The sequence below is a fragment of the Lagopus muta genome, chromosome 3 (genome assembly GCF_023343835.1).
Source record: "Lagopus muta isolate bLagMut1 chromosome 3, bLagMut1 primary, whole genome shotgun sequence".
In the NCBI taxonomy this organism is placed as follows: domain Eukaryota; kingdom Metazoa; phylum Chordata; class Aves; order Galliformes; family Phasianidae; genus Lagopus; species Lagopus muta.
The window spans coordinates 2,493,192-2,519,768 of record NC_064435.1 but is presented as its reverse complement, the minus strand read 5'-3'; the positions used below and the strand labels follow the sequence as shown (position 1 = coordinate 2,519,768).

Here is a 26,577-nt window from a genome sequence, read left to right as displayed (position 1 = left end):
GAGCACTTTTTTGTAAATGGAAACCCGAGCTGACAAAATTCACACTATGGCTTTGTAGCAGAGCATAGGGTGAAATACACAGTTCTCAAGTATGCACTGTGTATGAGACCAGACAGTTGTCTCTTTTGTGCATGCTTTGTCCTGATTTCAGATTGGCCATGCCAGATATGGAGGGTCATCTTGGCTCCGTATGAGGACAGTGAGGCTCTCACAAGGCTGTGTGAGGGATATGCAGCTGTACTACTACTCAGGACAGCATTGCTCCAGATAACACACCTGCTCTTGTGCAGGGATCACAGAACAAGATGGGACCTGGCTCTGCACCTGAGCTAAGCAGCTCTTTCTCACCTGAAACTCTGAGGAATATGATACATTGACACCCAAATGACTTCACACAAAGCTGACTTGGCTCCAGCTGGGTTTATTGTCTATGCTTTTAACTTTAAGAATCCCAGGACATTTAAATTCAGGGCTGCTGCAAGTGGTTTCACACTTCTAACTCAGGTGAGGCGCCCTGATGATGCACAGGTTGAAAGCCTGTTGCAGAGATGCAATTACAGAGCTACAATTCTTCATCTCTCCTGCCATAAATGAATGAGGATGAACACTGTTGTGCCAAACCCTAGTAGGTATGCAGCCTGCAATACTTCAACCTCATATTGTACCTTAAAGAAGAGGACACCATGTGCTCAGAAGCATCAAGCATTGAAGAAAGATACATGAATTGCAAGTGTGCTCACAAGTGTGCACTTAACTGGGGTTTGTTTTCTTGCTCATACTTAGCCAAGTTACTGCGCGTGACTTGCCAGCACTGTGTCTATAGAACAAAACAATGGTGTGCTCTAGAAATGGACTGACAGCTGTGGAAAGTATTCCACTCACCCAACAGCTGATACAAAAGAAAATAACTGCTATTTGGGAGCTCTTCCATTTGCTGCTAGCTGTAGACTCCACATCAGAAAGCTGGGTCGTGTCCTGATGAAATCAGCAGAGCAAACTCAGAAGGGTTGTTCAGTCTTGAGAATTATTTTGGCATCTAGATGAAGGCTTAGTGTGAGCAGAAATGTCTTTCCCATGGGCTGTGTGTTCTTTGGTGGTTTGATGGTTGGAGTAGATAATCTTAGTGGTCTTTTTCAACTTCAGTAATTCTATGATTCTATTAGTTGTTCATTAGGACTACTTCTCAAAGGTGTTCTAAACTCACCCAGGCTCTTACCTAACATCTAATGGTGCATCTGTCTGAATTTGACCTGAATTGTTTCCTTGCAAGCACAATGTCCAAAAGAGCATCTAGTACCTCGTCCTACCAACACCAGCTGTTTCACTGGCAACAAAACCAGGAGAATGTCACTTTTTTCCACCATCAGCACTGTGCCCCTAGGAAGAGGTGATGCTTGTGTATCACTTAAGTGGTTATGTTCAGAGGTTGCTGAGGTTTGCATGGGGTTTGTAAAACTGATGCAGCTGGCAGTGGTGAATGGAATAAAAATGGAGCACTGAGGAGTTCAACATCTCTTTGAAAGACCTTAGCTCTGCACAGCTTGTATTTCTCTGTGAATTTTATACCTGACTGATACAGACATCTGTGCTCTTGCCCTAACAAAGCAGAACGAAGGGCTGTGTAAAGTTGCTTTGCCTACTAATTTCTTAGAAATGGATAGATGCCTAATCCATGAGCTGTGCAATCTGCAGTCTTTCTCAAGATATCCTACCATAGCAGCTGATATTTCTGCTTACTCAAGTGGCTCTCCACCTCTTAATTCTGAGAGCAGCAGTGGTGCTTCACTGATCAGGAATGACGACTATCCATCTGGAGCATACCACGCTATCCTATTAGTGCTGCTGCTTTTGGACCACAGATTCTAAAAAAACACTTCTGAAATTGTGTCATGCCACTTCTCTCCCCTGCATTGGCCACTTTCAGTTTGTATTATCCTGAAAAAATATTTTTATGCTTTGAGTTTGGCTCACTCTTGAGCATACATTTGACCTGATCTAGCTGCAGATGTAACTGTTAATTGCAGGGGAGTTAGACTATCACTAAAGGTGACCTTTAAGGGTCCCATCCAACTCAAATGATTCTGTAATTTTATGAGGCCTACAGCATTTTGAGCACTTTACAACCTTGTCCTGGCCCTTGCAGACCTCTCTGAGCTGCTGCCAGCTGCATTCTGCTTTCCTGAACTCAGATTGATGCCCAGGGGAGGTGGGATGGTAAGGGGATAAAAGGGGCGGTGGCCTGCAGAGATGTGACTGTCACCCAGCTTTGGGAAGAAAAAAGGGCTCAGCTTGCCCTTTTGTTCCTTCTGTACTGCTGAGTGTGATCTGCTCCACCTGAGAACAAAACTGTGTGTTGTTTTTCTTTCAACAGGTGAACATGGTTATTGGCATTCTGGTTTTTAACAAACTTGTATCCAAAGATGGAATAACAGATAAGAAACTGAAGGAACGGGCAGGGTATGCCTTATCAATACATCTAAGTAAAGAATAAAAACAAAAAACAACAACAAAAAAAAACAAGGTTGTGGTCAATAACCAGGTGAGAAATACAGACAGAGAGATTGGAGATGGAAACAAGCAAAAGCAGTTTTAAACAAAATGGAACAAACAAACAAAGAAATCCATGGATTAATATTTCTGCCTTGTTATTCAGTGCGGAGTCCAAAAACAAAACAACAAAACAAGAAACAGTAGCTTGCTGATAAAGGAAGAGATTGAATTCAGCTCTTTGTTAAAAAGGCTTCATCCCAAACTGACATATTCTTCCAAAATATGGGACAAAGACAGTGATTCTTTTCACTAACTTCAGGAGAATTAGTTGGATCAGAGAGGGATGTGTCATTGCTGAGTTTGGCACGTGGCATGGGCTGTGTGACAGCAGGGTTGCATCTAGCAGCTGGCAGATGGCTGAGGGATGGCAAAGGTACACAGTGCTTTGAAGGAAAGTGTTTTGAAGGTGTACAAGTGAACAGATTAGTATATGAGTGGTCAGTAGAGAAAGGTTTCTCTTCTGCAAGAAGAAATTCTGTTACCTCCTGAAATTCTCTATCTTTTCCACAGTCACCACTCAAACCTCCATCCCCGAAGCCCAGGTCTAGTGCTAAGTGGTTTACTCTGTAGTGTAATAAAAGAGTTTATTCTACAGCTCTTGACAGTAGCCAGTATGGCAGCAACCACACAAGGCCCTCCCTTGGCTTACCTCCAAACTACTGACAATGCAGCTATTTAGTGATGACATCAAAACTGAGAGCAGAAGGAAGCTCTTATCTAGCCAGAGAAGAAGGAACAAGAGAAGGCTCACATTTAATCTACAGTGTTGACCTGGCCAAATGGTATGATTCCTTTGTACAATGAGGAAGGATTCTTGATGCCTAAGATATTTATTACAAGAGGAAAATTAAGTCCTTTTGGGTGATCAGAGGTATGTGTTATTGCTGGGTTAAATATGTATGTGAGTAAGTGACCTTAGTGCATTGCTTTAAGCAACCACTAGCAAGGAAATGCTTTATTCTGGCTGATGCCTTTTTTACAAAGAGAACTCAAGAAAATACCTTAACTGCAGGGAGAGTCCACAGAAAGGTAATTACACTGGAAAGTCAATGCTGAAATAAATCATTTATTGGATTAGCAGAGCAGCGAGTTGCTGCTTATCAGTCTGTCCCTCTTTAAGCTAAACTGCACACAGAAGGATCTTATTTAATACCTATCAGCTGGTTATTGATCATACTCACAGTTATACTTTGACAACAAAGCCAACAAAGTGAAAAAAAAAAAAAAAAGTCCTTTTTCTGATGTTCTTTGTTTTTTCTTTCTTTTCTCTTTTTTCCCCCCTTTCATGTCCGTGTGTGTGTGTGCAGCACTTTTAAGCCTTCTCTGTGCTAAGTGATTTTGTTCTCCTTTCCAAGTGCACCTGCTGAGATTGGGGGGATGCTTTTGGGATCCCCGATGCTCCCTCCCTCTAGCTAGCTGCTTCTGGCCTGGGCTTGGGAACCGTGTTGGAGGGTAGATCTGAAGATAATCAGACTGAGTCATGGCCTCGGACATGTTTGGATCTGAGGAGATGGTATAAAGAAACGTTGTGTTTCCTTTAGCAGAGGCAAGAAGTATGGTTCAGTGTTGGAAAAAAAAAAAAAAAAAAAAAAGGGAAATCCTCCCAAAAAAGGAGGGGAAATTGACCTGTTGAATGAGGAGCCCAGCACATATACCACAGATTGGTTGTCATTAATAAAGTAGTGTTAACAGCTTCTGCAAAATAGTATCTGAGACACAATAAGTTTTGCCCTATAGTTAACAGAGGAAATCATTGTGATTATTGATGTCATGAAACGTTGACTCTCTAAAGGCATTTGTCAGAAATATCTTTATACATATATCAGAAAACGAGGCTACGGAAATGTAGATGTTGCATGAAGAGCTTGCACATTGCACATGGATGCCACAAATCCTTTCTAAGCAAATATCCTGTGCTAGAGATGGGGAGAAAACCCTGCAAGAGGTTCTCAGCAAATACTTGCTTGCAGTGCTCCAGTATTTCCCCATCCTCCTTCTGGAGGAGGTTGACCATCCTCCTTCTGCAGTCAGCGGCACCAATAGCATTTTTAGTCTTTGTTGACATGAGTGCTACTAAAAGCAAATGTTTTCATGCTGGATGCAGGGACCTTTAAAATGAATTCTAAATTTATTCAGCCAACGTTTATTCCAGAAGCATTTGTGTGCTTATGCAGTCAGGGAAGAAGAATGAGACTATAGGGTGTATTCACAAAGGCTAATTTTAGCCTGCTGAGTTTAATCTCCCCAGGCTTCCTTTGTAGCCATTGGAAAGAGACAGGAGCCTTGTTTAGTTTTCCCAACTTGTCCCTTAGAGGAGCTTTACTTCTTTTATCCTTCTGCTGATTGACTTGATAAAGTTTTCTCCAACACCTTGTGAAACATTCTCTGTGTGTGCTGCTGGGTATGACAGAACTGGATGGTTAGTGCCAAGACAAATAATTGGGAAGATAATCACTATATTAAAATAGGGACAGATTTGGATTGCCCTTTATCTGGAAGCGTTTCATGTTGGAAAAATGAGCTGTGCGTGGTGGTAAAGCACTGTTCAGTATCTAGTAGCAAAGTCCAGGCTCCACAGTACACACCTGATAAGTCCGTGAGTTGTTCGTGGATATTTAAGAGGAAGAAAAAGCTAAATTAAATGAATGCATTATTCACTGTGGTTGTTCCATTAGCTACCCTATCATACATACATGCACCAATATAAACCTAGCATGGAAATTCAATATATTAACAACCTCAAACCCCAAAGTAGAACGAATTTGAATACAAATGTACCCACATCTGTGCTTACTGCTTACAACTTTCCTGCATAAATGCACCCAACAGCAATTACAGTTGTGTGTTATAGTGGTCTTTTGGCTGGTTCTTTGTGATTCAGTGTCATTCATGTTTCTCTGGTACAGTTTTCCATCAAATTCCTTGAATCAATCTATTTTCTTTTTGCTGCCTATCTCTGCCTCTCTCTGTCTCTCTGCTTATCTGTTCTTTGTGGCTTATAGGTCTGGGGATGGACCATGTTTTTTTTAAGGGTCATGCACTTAATGCCTCTCAAGACCCACTTTATCTTTAGTTCAGCCATTGTCCTCACTGGATTTACACCATTTTGCCTGGAAGATAGGAATTTATTGACACGGGAACTAATTTTCTCTGTGTCTCAAGGCTGAAAGTTGCTGTGAGACATCTTAGTTATGAGTCCTTATTTTGGAAGGCAGTGATGGCTTCTGTCACTGTAACTAATTCAAAGACAATGAATAGCCATTAAATTAAGCTCAATGACCACTAGGAACACTGATAATGCTGTGTTGGTGTTCATAGGTGTTTTCTTTTTGCAGTGAGACTGCACACAAAGCCATAAATATTAGGAAACCATCAGCTAAGTTTCCTAATCTCTCTCCCAGCTGTAAAAACCCAAGATCTTGTACTTCCAAACATCATCAGCTTCACTGCCATCACTAAAGAATGATAGACATGCTACCATCACTGATGCTTCTCTGACATCAGGCACTGTGTGTAGGTCTGTAGGATGCTTCGCAGTCTCCTGCCCATTTTGTATGCCAGATATGATGTGGGTAGCATGGATCTGTGCAAACAAGGAAGCGAGTGAGAAGCAGTAAATTCTGGAAAGAAAAGGGGCCAGTCATCACCTTCTGTGGCTTCTGAGCTCCCAAGTAACAGCTGGCTGTTCATACGTATAAACATCTAAAAAGCTGTGGACATACCCTTCCCTAAGTCCTTAACACATTATGTACCAGCAGCCCACGACAGCTTGTCTCTATGGCTGATCTCCTCCAGAAACAGGGAGCAACCTACACGAACAAGTCTCAGGGTTCATCCCAAAGATATTTTCAGCTCCAAAACAAGATTCGAGAGAAGAAATATCTCAAAAGTAGTCAGTGTGTCCACTTTCCTGAGTTTAAAACTCATAGGGCTTCTCCAAGAGCAAATTGATGATCTGGCAAAACACCCTTAATTTCAAGGACATATGCAGCTGTTGTATGTGCATGCTCTTAGTCATAGATGAAGCCACCAAAGAGTACCTTATCTCCTGGTGTTGTCAGCTGCCAAAAAGAAAAATGTTTTTTACAAAAAGGACGGTGAGACACTGGCACAGGTTGCCCAGAGGGATGGATGTCATGTCCCAAGAGATATTCAGAGTTAGGCTGGACAGAGCTCTGGGCAACCTGATCTAGCTGTAGGTGTCCCTGTTCATTGCAGGGGAGTTGGACTAGATGGCCTTCAAAGGTCCCTTTCAACTTAAATGAACAAATGATTCTATGTTATGGGTGTCTCCACTGAGGTGAGGACTTGCACACAAGGGCCACTGGAGGAAACATGTTATCTTTTGGGAAACAAGCTAAGTAGTCCCCACAGCCCTACTTCTTGCCTTCTACTGTACAACCCTGCCACCGTTTTTTGTTTTGGAGCAAAAAGGCCAAGAGGGAAAAGAGCAATTTCTCAAAAAAAAAACCAAAAAAACAAGGAAGTGAAGATTGGGAGAGCAGTACTGGTTTCTCTTCCATGGGTGCCAGAGAGAGACACCCTGAATCTGGTAAAACTTTCACCAACACAGTTCCACCCTCTCCAGCGGCACCAACAATGCCTCCAAGTCATACATTTTCCCATTACCTGCATCTGGAGTGGTACAGATGAGAGAATTTTATTCCTGCCTGTCTTTCATTTTTCTTTTCAAACTGGGTATGGTTGGTTGGTTCCCTTTCTTCTTTCTTTCCTTTGTTCTTTCTTTCTTTTGGCTTCTCTTTCCCTTTCCTTTGTACGTTTGTGTTCATGAGCAAAGTGTTTTGTTTTGTTTCAGTCTTTTGGTTTTAATTGCAGTCAGATGGCAGTGCCCCTTTACGGCATGACGCTCAAATGTTCCAAGTGTGGAGTAGTTTCTTCTGCTGAAGTTTCGGCCACAGCCACCAGTAACGCCATGTTAGTTCCTCTAATTTCAACTTCTTTTCTTTCTTTCTTTCCACTTTCTTTTATTTTTATTATTATTTCCCTCATTCATTTCCCCCTTCCCTCACCAGTTCCTGTTTGTTTTCTCTCCCCATGTCCCTGCCCACTTCCCTATATCCCCACCTCTCCTTGACCTCATTCTGTGGGCCATGAGTAGTGTAGGGCTTATTCAGTGTCCTTGAAGCAAAAGCTGAGGGGCTGGATCCTCAAAAGCACTCTATGACATGCCTAGATTGAAGCATGTGAGCAGCCCATGGAAGACAAAGGGACTGGGTAGATATTTCTTGCCCCAATTCAATTTAGTTCCTTAAGTTACAGACTTAAAATTCTCATTTCTGTTAATTTTATAGATAGAATGGGTCTAGTTTACCTTCAGCATATGCTTGAGTTTTTTACTCCAGTGAGACTGCAGAGCACTGAACATGATTTCAGTGAGTTGGTGAAGCATCTATTGGTGTTTGGTGTTTTTCTCTTCTAAACGGCTAGAGTTAAGTTTAATGCCTCACAGGGCTGCATTTCTGATTTGATAACTGTTGACTGTCTCTCTTTTGTAGCCTTAAAAGCACTTGGAATTAGTTCTCAAAATCTGAAAGTGTTTCATGGCTCTGTGTTATGAAAGTCAAATGCTGTTAAATCTCTTCCTAGATGCAACTGGAGTTAGTAAAAAAAAATTAAATTATGAAAATGTCAGGGGTTTGTTCTGCTGGAGAAGTTGTTGCTATTTATATTGTTGGCTTTTCTCCCAAAGGTTAAGGTAGGAGGGAGAGCAATGAGGAAAGATTTGTCTTTCCTCATTCCCTTTCTGAAACTGTGTTATTTACATCCTTTCAATGCTATATTTTTATTTTAATGTTTACAGTAATGCCTATAAAATGTGTGCAACAGTTTCATACATTTTCAATTTCTAAAAATCCTGGCTTTGATTAAGCTAATAAAAATATTGGCAGTTGAGAGCCAAATCTCAAAATGCAGAAATGTGAAACAAATCAAAATGTGAAGATTTCTCTCCTTTTATTTATTATTATTATTATTATTATTTCCTGAAAACAGCTGTTTCTAGAAAATCCAAAGCAGGTTAGGGAAAGATACATATTTCTGAAAAATCATAAATTGTTGTTAGAAAGAAAATTTGCCATCACCTCACTTAAGACATAACAATTTCTATGAGAAGCAAAACCTAAACAAATTCCTATTTATTTATTATTCCCAAACAAAACCTAAAAAAATCCTATTTATTTTTTCACCGCCACACTTGTTCATTTACCTTTTGCAACAGTGCCCAGCTGAGATGCTGAGATGGCACTGGTCCAGATGTGCATACCACGAGTCTGGAATTAGCAGGTCACTGCATTTTGGTTTCCTGTGACTGCAGAGGAATGCTAAACCAGCAGAAGCCTTATTATTAAAAAAGTTAACTGCTTTCAGTTCATAGTAAATTCATTTAAAAAGTAAAGCAGTCTCAAATCATTCTTCCCTATTGCCTGACATTGGTTTTTCGTAAGTCATACAAAAAAGGAGATATGAAATCCAGATCTCCTACTTGTCCTGCTTTTCTGATTTAGGTAGTTTGGTAGAGGTTAGAGCACCCATGTAAAAGAATATATATTTTCTTTTTGCAGTAGATAGAATACCTCTAGAGAGTTAATGCCAATACAGCTGAAACATCCCATGCTATTATCCTTGCAAAAGGAGCTATACGTTAATTAGTAAACTCATCTCTCAACTGACCTTTTTTCTCCCCTTCATTCTGAAGTTGAACTGTTCTTCTTCCTCCAAGTCTATCATAAACAAGGTTATCAATAAGGCAAAGCCTTGACTATGCTTCACTTCATGTCACTGCCACCATTCTGCTGGCCTTGACTCAAACCTTGGGCCAGTTTCCCATTCCATTTTGAAATCTCATACTATAAACTAGATGCAGTGAGGATTCCTAGCTCCTCTCTGATGTTGAATTAGCCATAGTTGATTGGTAGAGAGTAAATCAGGGATGTTCCTGACACATTCCTTCTGAGGCTCCCCATGCACTTTCCCACTCACCTCCCATAGGTTTCATAGACTCATCCCTGAGATAGCATGAAGTGAAAGAATATAACTTCTGTCCAATTTCTTGAAAAAATCAGAGAGGTTCTCAGCAGCTCTTCATGATAATATCTGTGTCTAAGAGAGAAGGGTCAGAGAAAGAATCTGTAACTAAGTGAAAACATGGTAAACCCTGGTGGTAGAGCTGGTAGCAATCATGACAGAAGAGAAAAAAATACCCATTGGAAATTATGCAATTTCTTGACTAGGGAAATGATAAAAGGAAAATTGTGGATGTCTGTGGCCTGTTAAACATAAGCCAAGCTTGACATCTGTGGGTTAAAATAAAGCTTTCCTTACTGACTTCTTTGGATAATAACCAGGCTGTGTACTGCCACTGGAAGACTGTTCCCATCTTTTTTTCCTTTTAGTTGTTACCTGTACAGTAGCCTCAGTCTGTGAAATACTGCCTTATAATTCATTTGTCTTTGCTACTCATGAGCAGTGTTGATCTCAGACAGGAGCACTTCAAGGACATATGATTTCTTTCTATTTGCTCTGAAAGTGGACGGCCCCTGAAGATACCAGGGATTGCTATTGGAAGGAAAGAAGGAAGGAAGGAATGATAGAATTATTGCCAAACAGTGCATTGCAAATATAGAAACTCAGATTTTGAATATAGGCAAGAGATTGGTTTGAGTCTATGGCCTTGGCACAGCATATTGGTCTTTCAGGCAATCCATGCAAGGGTCTGTCAAAATCATGGAGCTCTCATAACTTTCATGCATCATCCATCTTACACCATTTGATTGTATCACATCTCCCATCTAAGGGATTTACATTTTTCCTTGGCTTGAAGCTGTTTCAAGAAGTCTTGGACATTTATATATATACATTTTTTTTCCCAGTATTGTGATTCTGGTGAATCACTTACATGTGAATCAATATTTTTGTACATGGCTGGTTTTATGGAGGAGGCTGTTCATCAGGAACAGCAGTGTTTGCATAGTTAAATGAATTCAAAATTGAATCCTTAACCTGTGGACAATACTCAGGCCCTATTGGTTTTTGGACTGTCAAATAACTATTTTCCTTATTAAGGATGAATAATCAAGAAGTGTGCCATAGCTACTTCATTTCCTACCTGCCTTCAGAGGCATTTGATCTTCTGTATTCTTAGTCATATTGTGAAGATAACAGTAACTGATAGAAGAGTCATCTTCTGGAGAAAACAGAAATAATGTCTTGTGTTTCTAAACTCCCCTTGCATGGTAACAACATGGGGACTCACTTTGTAAGTCGCAGATTTCCTATCTTAGTTCTAAACACATTGAGTTAAAAGAAGTTTCTCGAAAACTTCTCCAGGATCTGCTTTCTGAGTTACAAAGTTGTTTTTCCTCCTTCTCTTTTTTAAACTTTGTGTACTGGCTGTGCTGTCAGCCTTGAGTAATGAGAAGAATTGATCGCTTACGTTTCCATAATGGCCTTTTATATCATTGTTAACACATATTGTGCTCCCTTGCATCTACCGTTGTCAGGGCACAGGCCTTTAGATCTTCATGTAGATCTTTATTTCTAAAAGCCTTTTTTGCTCTTTCCATTGCTATTCTAACTCCCATCAGTATATCCTGCTATTTATTTATTTATTATTTATTTATTGCAAAGATGAAGTCTCCCAAGGATGCCAGTTAGATAAGGAACAAAACCACATCTAGTTTTTGTTATATTGATCAGAGGCCATCACCAGCTCTCTGCCAGAGCTGGGTTTAGAGGTTAAGTCTTTGCTGAGATGGATAAAGCTGTGGAAAACTTTAATGCATGGCCATGTTATTACATAGCCTTGTAAATATACTTGGTTACAACGTGCCATGACATGACCATATCCCAAAATATTGCGCTTTCTCTGCAATGCAGCAGTGACACAGTGTGGTAGGGTAGAAAAATGTGATATTACAGCAGTACTGCTGAGTAATGTTGTCATATGGTGGTCATCAGGCAATAAGCCAGCATTATGCTTCCATAATGCAATGTAATGATATCCCCTTGATATTTGTCACTCACAATTAGAGCTGTCATGTATGCAATCAATAAATCAGGATAAATCAGTAGGATAAATGTCTTCTTCATCTGACAGCTAAAAGGACTGGCCCTTTGTCTCAGGCAATAAAAATCTTGGATTAATTGATCATAGATAACCCATAATGAAGAGCTGTTAAGTAATCAGTGTTGTTACACAATAAATCATCACTTCATCTCACAGCATGTGGCACTATAACATGATGCTTCTTAGGTCCTGTAAATTTTTATTGTACCTTCTAAGGATGCCTCCTACAAAGAGGCAAACAGAAAAGTGGCAGAAGTATGAGTTCTGCTATGTATTCAGCTCACAGAAGTGGAATTAAGTACAAATCACAAGAAACCCATTTATCTTTCCCTGAGTTTTCTTTAGAAATTTCAATCCTGATATGAAATTTTTAATGGAACCTTTTTTTTATTATTATTATTTTTTAATTTAATACTTCAAAGTCTAAGCCAAGCTCTGAAAGTTAAATTAGAGTAAGTTATAGTGCTATGAACCATTGTCATCTGTTGCCTGAGAATAAAGTTTTATGCATTAAATGTCAAGGAACATTTCACTAACATTTGTAAGGGAAGAATATTGTTAAGAAAGTATCTGCAAGATGAATCACAGAGAAGATAGAAAGTCAGACTGTAGTCTTAGGTGATGTAAGACAGAAGCTGACTCAGTTGAAAAAATTCTGATTTACACCAACTGAATATCTGGCATAATATTGTTGCCATCATTGAGTTGGAAGTGTGAAGAGGGCAGTGCTGGTATTAAGTTTGCTTATGTTGGAAGCCATGATGAAGTCCACCTCAATGTGGAACCCAGAATGTAGGGCTGGAAAAGACTCATTGAGTCCAGCGTAAAAACAGCAGGGGCTCTGAAGAGTTCCCTTCATAGTTAAGGAATAATTGCATCCATGTTGCTGGTAGCATCTTGAATCTTGAATCTTGAAACCCCATGCGATTATAGATCTCTGGTTCAGGCACATATGTAGGGATCAAATCCACTCTGAGGTATGGTTGGCAGGTGCACTAAAGTCACATCTAGAGCAGCTGTTATGGAGCAAACCTCATCTTTTCATTTAGCTTTTTTGCACCTTTGACTTTTACTGCACTTACTGCTTTGCCAATTTTATTAATGCACCATTGCAAATGAAAGCAATGAGAGATTTCAGTTACTTCAGTATAATGAGACACATTTCAGTGGGTTAGGAGAGAAGTGGAATTAAATCATCTGCTTGGCAGTTGTTTGGTTGAGACTCGTCTTTGGCTGCTGGTTCCTTTTTTTTTTTTTATAAATGCATTAAAATTATAGTTCCTATCAGACATAAAAGTTTAGTTTATCCTATATAAAATTATATCTACATTATATCGTGGCCCTTATCTTAGAAGGAAGCCTCATAATGCTTAGTTTAGTAGAAAACAGTCTATGCCATTTAATTGCTCCTGTAGGGAAATCACATTGATTAAAAGGAGCACATCTGAACCTGAACAGTTTGTAGAAATATCTGCAATCAAAGCATCATTATGATTACAAAAATAACCCGTTGCTCCAGTATGTGGTCATTACAGCAGAACAGATGTAACAGTCCTTGAAAAACCCTGTAACTGAAGCCGTGACATTATGTCCTGATGCTCATGTCCATGTCCAAGCTCCAACTTTGTTCAGGTAGAACTCTCACTGAGGTTCATGAGAGTGATACCTGGATAACCAGCAAGTAAACATTAAAATCTTGATCACATATCAGAAAATGGTAAGCAAGTTCCATGTACCTACTGTAAACTGTGTGTCACAATACACGTCCTGTAATTTATTGTGTTGCCTGTATATATTTGTTAGTAAATAGGCTGAGGTTTTCTACTCAGGAAATCCTGAAGTTCAACTTGTTATCTGCTTGGTGCATAGGCCAACTTCTGTTTGTTTGGTATAAGACCACAAAGAAATTCTCCTGATACTCTTGCTGCACCAAACATATACAACAATAGGTGGCCTAGAATCTCCATAACTTGCTGTTAAAAGTTATTTTGGTGAGATAACTGAGTGGCTGAATCGTCCATGGAAACAAAGCTGCTTTCTCATTTGTAAAGCCATTAGTCATAAAAAAAGGTGGATGTTCTCATGGTACTAAACTTGCAGAAAGTTCTCTCTCTTGTGCATTAACAATTGCAAAATCTCGAAGGATTTTAACCCAGCATTTCCCCCCAAGAACTATTATTTCCAACCCTTGCTAAAGGTAGAAGCAACTGCAGGTTTTTTTCAATGCATTCAGATAAGGAGATCACACAAGAAAACGAAAAGATTCAGAGTTATCTGAGTTACATTTCCTGATGTTCACAGATGTAGAATTGTAGGGACCCTCAGCTACAGAGAAAGGGAGTAACAGCAAAATGCCATTCTTCACATCAGCTCAATGCTTGTCTGTTTTAGTTACTTGAAACTGTGACACGTCCCCACTTGTTGGTGTCTTCCATGTGCTGTGGAAGTCCAAGTGTCTGTAGCCTGAGTACTGACAGCCATCGTGACAAACCAGCCTCTGCTGCAACTGTTCCCCTTCCCCCTGGCAACCTACAGTGACTGTATTTTGTCTCCTCTCCTTGGGAAATGTCATCATTGTGGTCTAGTGACATAGAGTGGGAAGGGCATGAGGGGAGGAGTGAGGTATCTGCATCCTTCCTCCCCACCTCAAGTTTTATGCATGACTGCACCATTGGCTAGTAGTCCCTCCCATGGAAATGTGTGTCACCTGTTTTGGTAGTGTGAGTGTGCAAAGCATCTTCCTGCTTCTGGGGCTCAGAAGACACCTAGCACAAGTATGCATTTGCTGGAAAAGTCTTCTGAAGCCCCATGGGATCAGGAGGCTGAATTAGCATCCCACATGGGATCAAGTGGGGCTGAAGTGGGGCTGAATTCTCTTTTCCTCTCCCTTAACAGGGCATCCCTTTGGAGCTCCTGTGTGGTCCTGCCACTCCTGGCTCTCACCTGGATGTCTGCAGTTCTGGCAATCACAGATCGGCGGTCAGCGCTCTTCCAGATCCTTTTTGCTGTCTTCGACTCATTGGAAGGCTTTGTCATTGTGATGGTCCATTGTATCCTTAGGAGGGAGGTGAGCACAATGACATTTTCTCTTTTATATAACCAACGTACTTACAATAGAAAATATCTGAAAAAAGGCTAATCAGCCTGGTAACTTTTCTAATCCTACGAGATTTTGCATTCCTGTAGGCAGCGACCAAATAAGGTTGGCCATGACAGCAGTGTGCCCTCGTGGCCAAAAAGGCCAATGGCTTACTGGGGTGCATTAAAAAGAGCGTGGCCAGCAGGTCAAAGGAGGTGATCCTCCCCCTCTACTCTGCCCTGGTAAGACCTCATCTGGAGTACTGCGTCCAGTTCTGGGCTCCCCAGTACAAAAAAGACAAGGATCTCTTGGAAAGAGTCCAGCGGAGGGCCACGAAGATGGTGAAGGGCCTGGAGCATCTCCCCTATGAGGAAAGGCTGAGTGAACTGGGTCTGTTCAGCCTTGAGAAAAGGAGACTGAGAAGGGACCTGATCCAGGTCTATAAATATCTAAGGTGTGGGGGGCAGAATGGCGAGGCCGGACTCTTTTCAGTGGTGAGTGGAGACAGGACAAGGGGAAACGGCCAGAAACTGGAGCATAGGAAGTTCCGCACAAACATGCGCAAGAACTTCTTTACAGTGAGGGTGACGGAGCACTGGAACAGGCTGCCCAGGGAGGTGGTGGAGTCTCCTTCTCTGGAGATGTTCAAGACCTGCCTGGATGCCTACCTGTGCTACCTGGTGTAGGGAACCTGCTTTGGCAGGGGGGTTGGACTCGGTGATCTCTGGAGCTCCCTTCCAACCCCTACAATTCTGTGATTCTGTGATAAGTGACCATGCTGTTATCAGTCAAAAGATGGAATGCAAGCGAGAATGAATCAGTGGTTGCTATGCTGAGTGTACTGTGGAATGTAATTTGGAAGACATTCTTAACCTACCATTTCATCCAACTGAGATATCAGTCTTGGCTTGTTGAACATTAATGTTTCCAGAATGTTTACACACCTCCAAATATGGAATCTTAAGGAAATCAAATTTTCTTATTTGATTTTGAGAAAGGCAGCTTGCACCAAGGTTAACAGAATGTTTATATGTTGGCAAATAGCACCTAGATATTCGAGCTAGAAAGTAATGTGAGCAATAATCAAGTGAGGAAATTGAGTAAATTTTCTCCAGCCTCCCTGTGGAGACTTAAAATGGTAAAGTATATCAGGGAAGAAAAGGAATAATTTTTTATGAATAACAGAGACAGGGAGCCTTTTTTTTATTATTCTCAGTATTCATTTTATCTTCTTACAGCTCCTTTAAATCAAGTAAAGCAAATTAATTCTTTATGTCAGACCAGTGAAATCAATGGAACTATACTACCAACTTGGCTGAGGTTGCTTAGACTAATTGCATTATGACTATGAGCCTGCATCTTACTCCCATTTTAGTTACTTCCATTTTTTTCTTCTTCATTCATTTCAGTGAGTCTTGAATCAGATGTATATTTCAGCTGATATAGGATTGTAATCAGACATTGTAGACACAAACAGAATGATTTATGTAATAGCATCCATCATAAAAGTAGCGTGAACTACCAAAGCTATATTTGTTGTTGTTGCTGTCAAAAGAATTTGATTTGTTTTGGTACTTCTGTCTGATTCTGACTTGTGAAAATCCATTTGCTCCTTCCTGCAGGTTCAGGATGCTGTGAAGTGCCGAGTAGTAGACCGCCAGGAAGAGGGCAATGGAGACTCTGGGGGGTCATTTCAGAACGGACATGCTCAACTAATGGTAGGGAAAACCACTATCTAGTCTATTATTAAGAGACCTATGGGCATTTTTAACACTTAACTGATAAACAAAGGGCTCTGTCCACCATACATTTTGCAATAAACACTCCTTTTTCCTTTAAACCTGCACTTGAACAAAAATAGCACCGACTCTTTCATAGAAGTCCTCTCTCTTTTCATCATAACATTCAGGGGCTAGAACTTACACACGAAGTTTTGCATCCATTTTGGTGAGATCATTCTTTTTCCAGAAAACTCAAAGGCAAAATATACCTCTTCAGTCTCCCAGATCTTTTCATCTCCATCATACTGCCTCATTCTAGCTGAAGCTGAGATGCAGCAGTTTAATTGATTTAAGCACAGTGTTTTGGATCATAGTCATTATTATAAAGATGCTTTTTCAAGCATATTTGTTTACATTGCTTCAGTGGGAATAAAGCTTAAGCACTGTAAACCTCAGTCCTTTTGTGTAAATCCTTTACAAACAATCTAGATAAGACAGTAGGATAATAAACTGTGAGGAATCATCTTACATCTGCTCTGGTGTTATGATGTAGATTCTACAAGAAACATTTGATTTCTGACGTTGGAGTAACAACATCTGGACAATCACTTTCAGGATGTGAAGAAAACATCCAGTTAGTATTAGACCTATATCACAACCTCATGAATTTCTGGCAGTCACTCCTATCCTAAACTAAGTAGCTTCTGCTTGGATATGAGGTCTAATTTCAAAAGCACAATCTTTAGGTCAAGACATCAAGGCACGTAGTATCCTATCACGTATCATAAATGTTTGTTAAAACACCTGCATTTTTTCCTATTTTAATGCATAGTCTTCAGGTTTTCAGACTTCTTTCTATGCCTTTTAATGTGTAGTTAGAAAGTCCCTTGTTTGCCTCATACATCTTCTCCTTCAATAACAGACAATAATATCCTTCAATAAATTAACACACTGCGTTATTTTATTCTCCTTCTGTAAGACATCAAATTATTTCTGTACTTTTCTATATGCCCCTCAAACTCAGTATCATTTAAAATTGTGGACACTGAATTTGTTATTCTATTGTTACCATCCCAAGAACTATATTCTGAAGTGTCAGATTTTTGTCCCTTTATACAATTCTCTGCTTTCATTTATCAGCCACCTTGCAAAATTCTACAAGTTTTTAGCTTTTTTATTTCTGTACTATAGTTTGACGCGTTGAGAAGTAGCGAGCTTACAGTCACTTTCTTCATATCCAAGCACAAAGAACTCCCAAATCCAGATATGAATGATGGCTCACTACTGATATTTTAGAGGGGTACACTGTTATTTTACAGTGACTGAATTGTGCTGTAACCAAAGAATCATAGAATCCCAGAATCATTATGGCTGGAAAAGTCCTACTGCCCACCAGTCTCCAATACTGCCATGTTCCTAAGTATCTCATCTCCATGTTTCTTGAACACTTCCAGGACAGTGGCTCAAACACTTCCTGGGCAGTCTGTTCCAGTGCCTGACCACTCTTTCAGAGAAGTTGGCTTTTTTCTAAAATCAAAACTAATGCATGTTGAGGCCATTCCCTCTCATTCTATCACTTTTATCCAGGAGAAGAGACTGACCACAACCTCCTTTCAGGGAGTTGTAGAGGGCAATAAGGTCTTCCCTGAGCCTCCACTTCTCCAGAGTAAATAATCCCAGTTCCCTCAGCTGCACCTCATAAGACTTGTGCTCCTGTCATCTCAACAGCTTTGTTGCCCTTCTCTGAACATCCAGAACCTTGATGCTTTTCTTAGATTGAGACGTCCTAAACTGAACATCGTACATGAGTTGTGGCTTTACCAGATCTGAGTACAGGGGAACAATCACCTCCTTGCTGATAAATGGTAGAAAGTGGCTTAACAATCATCTCCACCAACTCCCTCAGCACTCTTGTGAATCCCATCTGGCCCCATGGACTTGTGACAGTCTAGATGGAGTAGAAGGTCTCTAACTCCACCTGAATCATGGGGAGTTTATTCTGCTCCCTATCCCAGACTTCCAGGTCAGGGGATAGAGTACCCTGAAAATAACTGGTCTGACTATTAATGACAGATGTAAAGAAGGCATTGAGAACATCAGCCTTTTCATTATCCTCAGTGATCACGTTTTCCACCACATCCAGGAGAGGATGAAGATTCTCCCTTAGCCCTCCTGTTACTGTTAGTATGTTTCTAAAAACATATTGTCTTTTACTACAACAACAGTGGCCAGGTTGAGTTCAAGCTGGGCTTTTACTTTTTTAATTTTCTCCCTGCATATTCTAGCAACCTCTCTGTACTCTCCCCAATTTGCCCATCCTTTCTTTCACAGGAGGTAGACTTTCTTTTTCTCTCAGAATCTGGCCTTCAAGAAACCCAAGTCTTTGCAGGACAGCATTTTTAGTGTTACCTTTTCTGGTAATCTCAAAATCTTCTCAGTGTATTAAAAAAAGCTTAGCTGAGTAAATGGTTTTCCACAAAATCTTGTTGGCAGGTATTAAATATACACTTTTCCTTTATTTTCTTATGGCTTGAGCTAGTTGTTCAGTTGAGGTTGTTCAGTTACATTTTTTCTGGAACTTTGTCATCAACATATGATAACATTTTTCTGTGTCATCCCACTTGCCCATTTTAATATTGGTCTGATGTTATTTATCTTTTATTCCCATCAAATTCATTTTATGTTCCAAAAAAATTACTAATAAATAAGCAGTAAAAAAGCTAAGATAATTCCATAACCATCTCTTCTGGAAGCCTGATAATATTGAAATGTTTATATCTTGTGGATGGTTTTTATAGACCTTTTCTGCTGGTGGAGGAGAATCCACTTAAGTGTGGGGAGAAATGTCCAAGACAGATCAGGACAAGAATTTGTCCATACTTTATGAGGAATCTGCACAAAATTTGGCAACCCAGGAATTAGCTTTTGGGTGAGAAGAACCCAGCTGAAAGCAGTGTTACTGCTCTACCAATGTCTAAGTTCTGAGAGCCACATTTGGAAAAAATAACACTCTGTTTGACTTGTTTCAAAGACTAAGCAAATTGTCTCTCCTCCACTCTTCCAGCACTGATTATGTCTGATTCTTGAATTAAAGAACTTTTTGCATTTTCCAGATGCTTTTCCCCACTACCTCCTTTTGACCACATCTTCTGTGTTCTCTGTCTTTCAGACCGATTTTGAGAAGGATGTGGATATGGCTTGTAGATCAGGTGAGCACATCACAGGTGAGAATCAACAAGTGACCTGGTTTGGGGATTGAACTAGGCCATATCTTTTTTCCTTTCTACTTTATCTGTGTGTGTCATAGTGGCTTGCATGTGCATGTGTGGGCTGCCTGCCTTTACTCTTAACCCTGGCTGAAAGAAAGCAGTTCCCCTGATTTTCCCCTATACTTTGCTTGTCCTATTCCCCCACAGATCTCTTGACCATCTAGCTAAGATAAAAACTTAGCTCTGAAGTACTACTTCTTACCCATGGTCCTTGTAACACAGTGGCAGAGAAGAGAATCAAGGAAGAAGAGATGGGCTCCATCTCTTCCAAGTGTGATTCTTCTTTGCTTTAACACCTGCTGATCAGGGGCAGCCTCAGGTAGCTCTGTGCTCAGAAGGTATTTTTGAGGTCAGGAACCTGGAGAGCCTTCCCAACATTCCCACTGGCCCCATGCACATTTCTGGTGCAGTTGTAAGCTGCCTGTATATATGGAGGTGGGTCAGGTCTCTCCTCCTTTGCCTGCACTTTTCTCCTGTGTGTTCAGCCACACACATTTTGAAGATCTGCATGGGCAAATTTTGCCTTTCTCCAATAATACCCATCCCAAAGGGGCATCTGCATCTTCTGAAGTCTCCTTTGCTGTCTGTTTGCCTCTGCAGATTTTGTCCTCTCCTGCTCCTGGCATGCCTGAGCATTTGGCTGAGATTTTGTATTGTTATTATCATTTTTCCCTTTGGTAGATATTTAGGTTTTCATTTACCTTCCCAGATTTCTCTTTTCCCAAGCAAGAAAAATACCAGCTCGCTTGGCATTTGCACATAATTCACATCTTCCAAACCAGGATCTTCCTTAGCCAAGGACAGTACATACTGTGTGTACAGTTCTTTTTTCTCTTTCTCTGTATTACTCTCTTTATTGTCCTTTCTTCCTTTCTTTTTTTCCTTTTTCTTCCTTCCTTCTTTCCCTCCTTCCTTCCCTTTCTTCCCTTCTTCCTTCCCTTTCTTCCCTTCTTCCTTCCCTATATGTATATATCTTTTATTTTATCTAATCCATCATTTATATATCTGCTTCTGATGTATTTATCTTGCATCTCTCCGTATATATCTTGCAGTCACTTATTTATCTCTGTCCTCAGCTGTCTGTCTTGCTGTACCTGTTATTTATGTATTTCTATCTCTGTCAGCATTTATCCTTGTCGTTGTGTTTCTGTGTATTGTCTATCACTGTCACTATCATTTATCTATCTAATATTCTATCTATATCTTATTTATCTTCTTCTCTTTTTCTCTCAGCCTCACTCCCTCTCCCTGTGCCTATCATAGTCATAGTATATTTATCTCACTTATCATTGTGATATCTTATTTCATGGTCTCTTTCTGTCCATTTATCTTTTTTTCAGGGTCGCTCCATTTTTTTCTCTATTTCTCTGTCTCATACTCCCTAATTGTATTTCTAGCTGACTCTCTCATCTCATCTATCTTCCTCCCTGTTTTCTGACACTGAAGACTTTGGTTCCAAAATGCCATGTGCAAAAGGCATGCTCATGAGACCAGATATGATTTGAATGCATGCACAGCACACTTTGTGCTGAAAATCAAGGCAGACTCCATACTCCTACAACAGAGCCTTTCTTGAAGAATTTTTTGCTGTCAAATTGAGCTTCCTAGACAAAAGGCAGAAGACCCTTGATTAATAGCTCGCTAACAACCTAGGTCTCTCTTCCTCTGCTCCCTCCCTTACATCCCTACTGTTTGTCTCTTTGTTGATGTCTGCCTGAAGAGATAATCATCCTCTGATAATATTAGTTTGCATCAAACTAACTAATTAGTAACAGTCACTATTTTGGGGACTTCTCTATATGGTGCATCATTGGAATTCTTAGGCAATCTGCTCTTTAAATAATACAACATATAAATAAGCCAATTGGTTCCTGGCTGTAGTTTGCCCTGGAAGCGTCAGCTCTCAAACTGACTGATTGCAGATAGGTCAGACACCACTCTTAAGCTTGTAACTTGGATTCTTAGGATTTACTCCATAGCCCAGTTTTGGAAGCTTACTGCTCCATGTTTGGAGATCACCCAGCTTCTTCAAGCCTGCTTCAGGCAGGTGCTGTGAGCAAGATCAATAAACTTCACTGACGCTGAGCTAAAGGTCTGAGTTCAGGTTCATACTACTGCGGCTTATGGTATGAACACATTATAATGCTCTGATTTATCTTAGTGTGCCCTGTAGCAACATTAAGATTACCATGCCTGCCATAATTATGCCCTATGTGCCTAGCTTTCAAAGGTTTTTTTAAAAAAGTCCCTGTGTTCCACTTGTTTTTTTTATCACCCTGTGTTGCCTGTATTCTCTGTGCTCACCCAGCACCCACCACTCCCAATTTCAGTTGATAGAAAAATGGGTATGCCCTCGGTCCCATGGAATTCCTCGGCCATGTGCTACCTCTGTCATAGAATAGAGGTCTTTTGGTTACCCCAAAAATGTTGGAAAAATAAAGTGGTAAAAAGATCTCAACATTTTATTCTGAGATGGGAGAAAGGGAGATGTTCATTTATCTCTCCTTTACTGAGCTGAAACATTGGGTAAGTATCCTTCAGTGCCACATCATTTTGCCCCTACCCCACAGTCAGTGTTTTCCATCCCCTGGAGAAATCAAGGCTTGTGTCATAATCTTCTTAAGGTCTTTGTTGCCACCTGAAATCAACTGAGCAACAGAATCTTATTAGAAGTGAATAAGATGTTTTGTTGAAGACAGTGTTGTGTGGATATGAGTGTCTGTGAGTCTTGTATGTACCTCCTATGTGGCATGTTCACCTCATCCTCAGATAAAAGTTTTCATCTCCTACTTAGGAATATTCATGGCACTCCTTTTTGTCCTCTAGGCACATTGAGAAACAACAAATAATTATGTCTCACAGAGGCTTGGCATAATGATTGGAATGTAAGCTTTCCAGAGAGTGAATCAGAAATTTATAACAAAATGTGATGTGTTGTACACTATCAAATCTAATCCTGAAACTGTTCCTGGGAAGAAGTTCAACCTGAAGAATTTGAGCAAATTAAAACAAAGAAACAATAATTGCTGATAATGCTGCATTTCAGCTAATTTCTGAATCAAAATCTTTTTTTGACAGGAGATCAATCTTATACTTTAAATAAATACTGCTTCTCTGCGGGCTAGAATCTTACGTGTATGTGATATTTGCTGTGTATTATATATATATACACATGTAATACACACGTATAATTTCTTTTTGAGATAATGTTATCAGTATGATAATATGTTTCAGTGTAGCTTGGAGTTTTGGCCACAATAGGGTTGGGAAATTCTCAATGCAGAGGATTCTCTCAAAATGAGGAGTTCTTTTTCTGGCTTTAGATTTGCATTCAGTATCCTGGACTAAAAGGAAAAAATATATATATGAAAACATTTTGCCACTATAGCCTCATTCTGAGAGGTCCCAGGGAACATGCCAGCATGGTGTGACTGCAGTGGGTATATTGATGTGTTAACCAAAGCTAAGATGCAGTGCTGAGGATACTTGTCTGTCTCTCTAGTGCTGAATAAAGACATCACAGCCTGCAGGACCTCCACCATCACAGGAACACTGAAGCGCCCTTCGCTACAGGATGAAGAGAAATTGAAGCTCAATCATCAGAAGGGGTCATCAAACTTTAACAGTCTTCCAGCCAATGTGTCCAAGTTGCATCTTCAGGGCTCCCCGCACTACCTGGGGGCCATCAACCTGAATGAGTTCAGCAATCACAGTCTCACTCTGAAGAAGGACAAGAATCAACCACCCAAGTCTATCTACATCTGTGACGGGGACATCTTCAAGAAGTTGGACTCAGAACTCTCTCGGGCACAAGAACAAACACTGGACACCAGCTATGTCATTCTGCCTACCAATACATCCACCTTACGGGCCAAACCACCCAAGGATGAGAGCAAATACAGCATCAATATAGACCAGATGCCCCAGACACGGCTGATCCACCTCAGTATGGCTACCGACCCAGGTTTTGTCGTCAAAAGTCCTCCACGGGAACCTGTGACCATGACTTGCAGTGAGGTGCAAGGTTCTCCCATGATACAACAGCAGCAGCAGCTGCCTCCACAGAATATCCCCAGCGAGTCACAGATTCCCAACAGCCTGTGTGACACAGGTGACTCAGGGAACTCAGGTGTGGTGTCCAAGAGTGAGACCGTCTCCACTCTCTCCATGAGCTCCTTGGAGGTGAGCATGGGAATTCCATTGCTGTTCCAAGCCCATGATGTTCCCTGCCCTCAACAGATTTTTCCAGAGTGGATTGTTGGGCCAGATGTAGCCGACTGTGTAGTGCCATAATTATATTACTGTGAGGAAACCCTGGCAGGTGATACCATTTCATAATTTTGTTTTAAAAATCCCTCATTACTTCCACAGCTACAGCCCATTGTGTGATGGGCTGTCTTTTGCAACGTAATGCAAATTAAAATCAAAACTTTGGCATGTCAGAGCTGTTCATTTTAGGACAAGGCACATGACCAAGGCACATGCATTACCTTTTCTCCACCTATCCTCTTCTGTTTGCCATTTTGATGACTTCAGTAGTGACAAAGATAGGAAAATCCTCTTGATTGCAGATGTATCACAGAATCATCGCAGAATGACTTGGGTTGGAGGTAACTTCAAAGATCATCTAGATCCAACTTCCCTGCCATGGAGAGAGTTGCCAAGCACTAAAGCAGGCATTAGATCAGGTAGTCCATGACCCCATCCAGCCTGGCATATACTTAAAATATGACCCACAACTTTCTTTGCATCAAAAGGATGTCAGAGGTTTGGTAGAAGTGCAGCCCTCTCCTTCTTACTTGCAACAATTCAATACATATATTAGCAGTTTTCCCTAGTTTGTACATCTCACACTGATGTCTGCCCTAGCTTTTGCATTTCTCAGCACCTGGCCATTTTCTTGCCTATTATCAGAGAGCAAGTCTTGGCCGTTGCTGCCCAAATTTCAATCTTTACTGACTGATGGTCAGAAGCTCTGCTAGCTCTCTGGGCTGAGCCTTCTTATTTCCTTCCCATCCTGTAAAAACCACCTTCAAGATCATAACTAGGACAGGGGTCTGAATTAGCCAGAATTCCATGTTCAGCCTTCCTTGGGTTTCAGCGCTTTTGTCAGTGATCCTTCTTATAGACTGTCACTTTCCATCAAGATTAGCCAGAGAAACACTTTAAAGGTAAAAAGAGAAGGAGCCTCTCTGATTCATCTACTGTGCAGTTCAGTCTGTGCCTCTCAGTTCCTTACTAACCTTCACCACCCTCTCTTTTTCCTTTGAATCTCCAGAGACGGAAATCACGGTATGCAGAACTAGATTTTGAGGTGAGTACATCAATTTTTGAATGTGTTTCTTGAAGGGTAGGGAGAGAAAGGGAAATGCAGCTTCATTTTTTTGCCACCACCTTTGTTGGAATGCAGCCTTTGCCAAAGAAGTTGGAAAATGGTGGGCAGAAAGAGTTGCACTGGCTGCTTAATAAGGCTTACCCTGTGCAGCTGAACAAATGGGTAGATTATATTGGCTCATGCTTAATTTATGAAGCTGTTGCCTTTGCATAAACACTTGTAAATGAAGATCCCATGTCAGAGTGCACAAGACTTATAGCATCTCTTTTGCAAATAAGCTAGTGGAAAAGGGCTACAGGTGGCTGCAATGCATTCCTATTTAGGAAACACAAGTACGTCCTTTGCTTAGTGATCTAAAATGCCTTGACTTTTGTGCCAAAGCTCTGTTGCATGACAGAAAGGCAGGTAATATGTCTACATTGTCACAAACCATGACCAAACCTGGGTTTTCACACCTATTAATGATCCTCACAGAATTTGCCCGGGAGAATCAAAGAATCATAAAATCAGTTGAGTTGGAAGGGACCCTTAAAAGCCATCTAGTTCAAATCTCTTCCAATGAACAGGAACACCTGCAACCAGATTAGGTTGCAGGTCCAGCCAGTCCAGCCTGACCTTGACAGTCTCCAGAGATCTACCATCTCTCTGGTGAACGTTCCAGCATTTCACTACCCTTATTGTAAAAAATGTTTTCCTCACATCCTATCTACACTAAGGGAAATGCCTGTATTCACACTGAAAGGATGGAGTGGAAAGCTTTGAAAGAGTGTCTATGGGGCTACTGGGAGCTGGTGCAGAACTTAGTCAAATCATGGCATCCTTGATGGCAGAGCCATGTCTTCCCTTAAAAGCTGGTTCCTTATTCCAAAACGAAGTCAGACTGAGGGCCCAAGAGGAGTTGTATTTAATGCTAGAATCGCTTCAGAGCTCAAGACTGGGAGTTTGTTCTGAAATTGAGTTACAGAGTGTTCATGTGAGCTGATTCATTTCTGTGCTGATCCTAAATTATATCAGCTACTTTCTCCAATTATAGACCATTTGGCACAGCACAAGCAAGCAATCTTCACCATGCTCTCACACACAGAGGGAAGCCTTTATAGAAATATTTCCTTCATCTCCTGGTCGGTAGAAAGTAAAAGTAAAATACGGACTGACCAAATTACAAAGAAAATGAAATTGTGACGTAAATGCTGATAGAACTTATTTAGCCTAAATCCTATGTATTCAGATAAGCTCTGAAAATGTTTGCCAAGGAGGCATGTCCCAATAGAGCAGGCATAGGGTCAGCAATCAGTTAAGAAAGGTAACAGAGCTTCCTGAGTCAAGCTGGTAGACCAGTGTACAAATTTTGCAACATGGACAGCTGGCATTTGCAATTTCAGGACAACCATAAGTTCAAAAAATAAACTTCTTCACTTTCTCCCATCGTCTTATCCTGAAATTACAGTGTTGCATGTGGGTCCTCAGAGAATTTTGGAGCTGCTCTAGGGAAGCTGGATTTAGTCTGCAGTGAGATAGATCTATGTTTTAATAATGTA

At 40.7% G+C, this 26,577-nt stretch overlaps 1 protein-coding gene across 2 annotated transcripts in view; it reads left to right on the top strand.

Moving 5' to 3' along the window:
• The window catches only part of ADGRB1 (adhesion G protein-coupled receptor B1), a 277,331-nt gene that overhangs the window by 236,437 nt on the left and 14,317 nt on the right, over nucleotides 1-26,577 (top strand). Inside the window, exons 25-31 of one of the 2 annotated variants that reach the window (XM_048938834.1) lie at nucleotides 2,372-2,457; nucleotides 7,387-7,485; nucleotides 14,531-14,702; nucleotides 16,337-16,432; nucleotides 19,605-19,659; nucleotides 23,207-23,886; nucleotides 24,983-25,018. In XM_048938834.1, the coding sequence (XP_048794791.1) occupies nucleotides 2,372-2,457; nucleotides 7,387-7,485; nucleotides 14,531-14,702; nucleotides 16,337-16,432; nucleotides 19,605-19,659; nucleotides 23,207-23,886; nucleotides 24,983-25,018 (1,224 nt within the window). The remainder of the gene's footprint in view (nucleotides 1-2,371; nucleotides 2,458-7,386; nucleotides 7,486-14,530; nucleotides 14,703-16,336; nucleotides 16,433-19,604; nucleotides 19,660-23,206; nucleotides 23,887-24,982; nucleotides 25,019-26,577) is intronic. The other variant, XM_048938835.1, reaches the window with a different exon arrangement.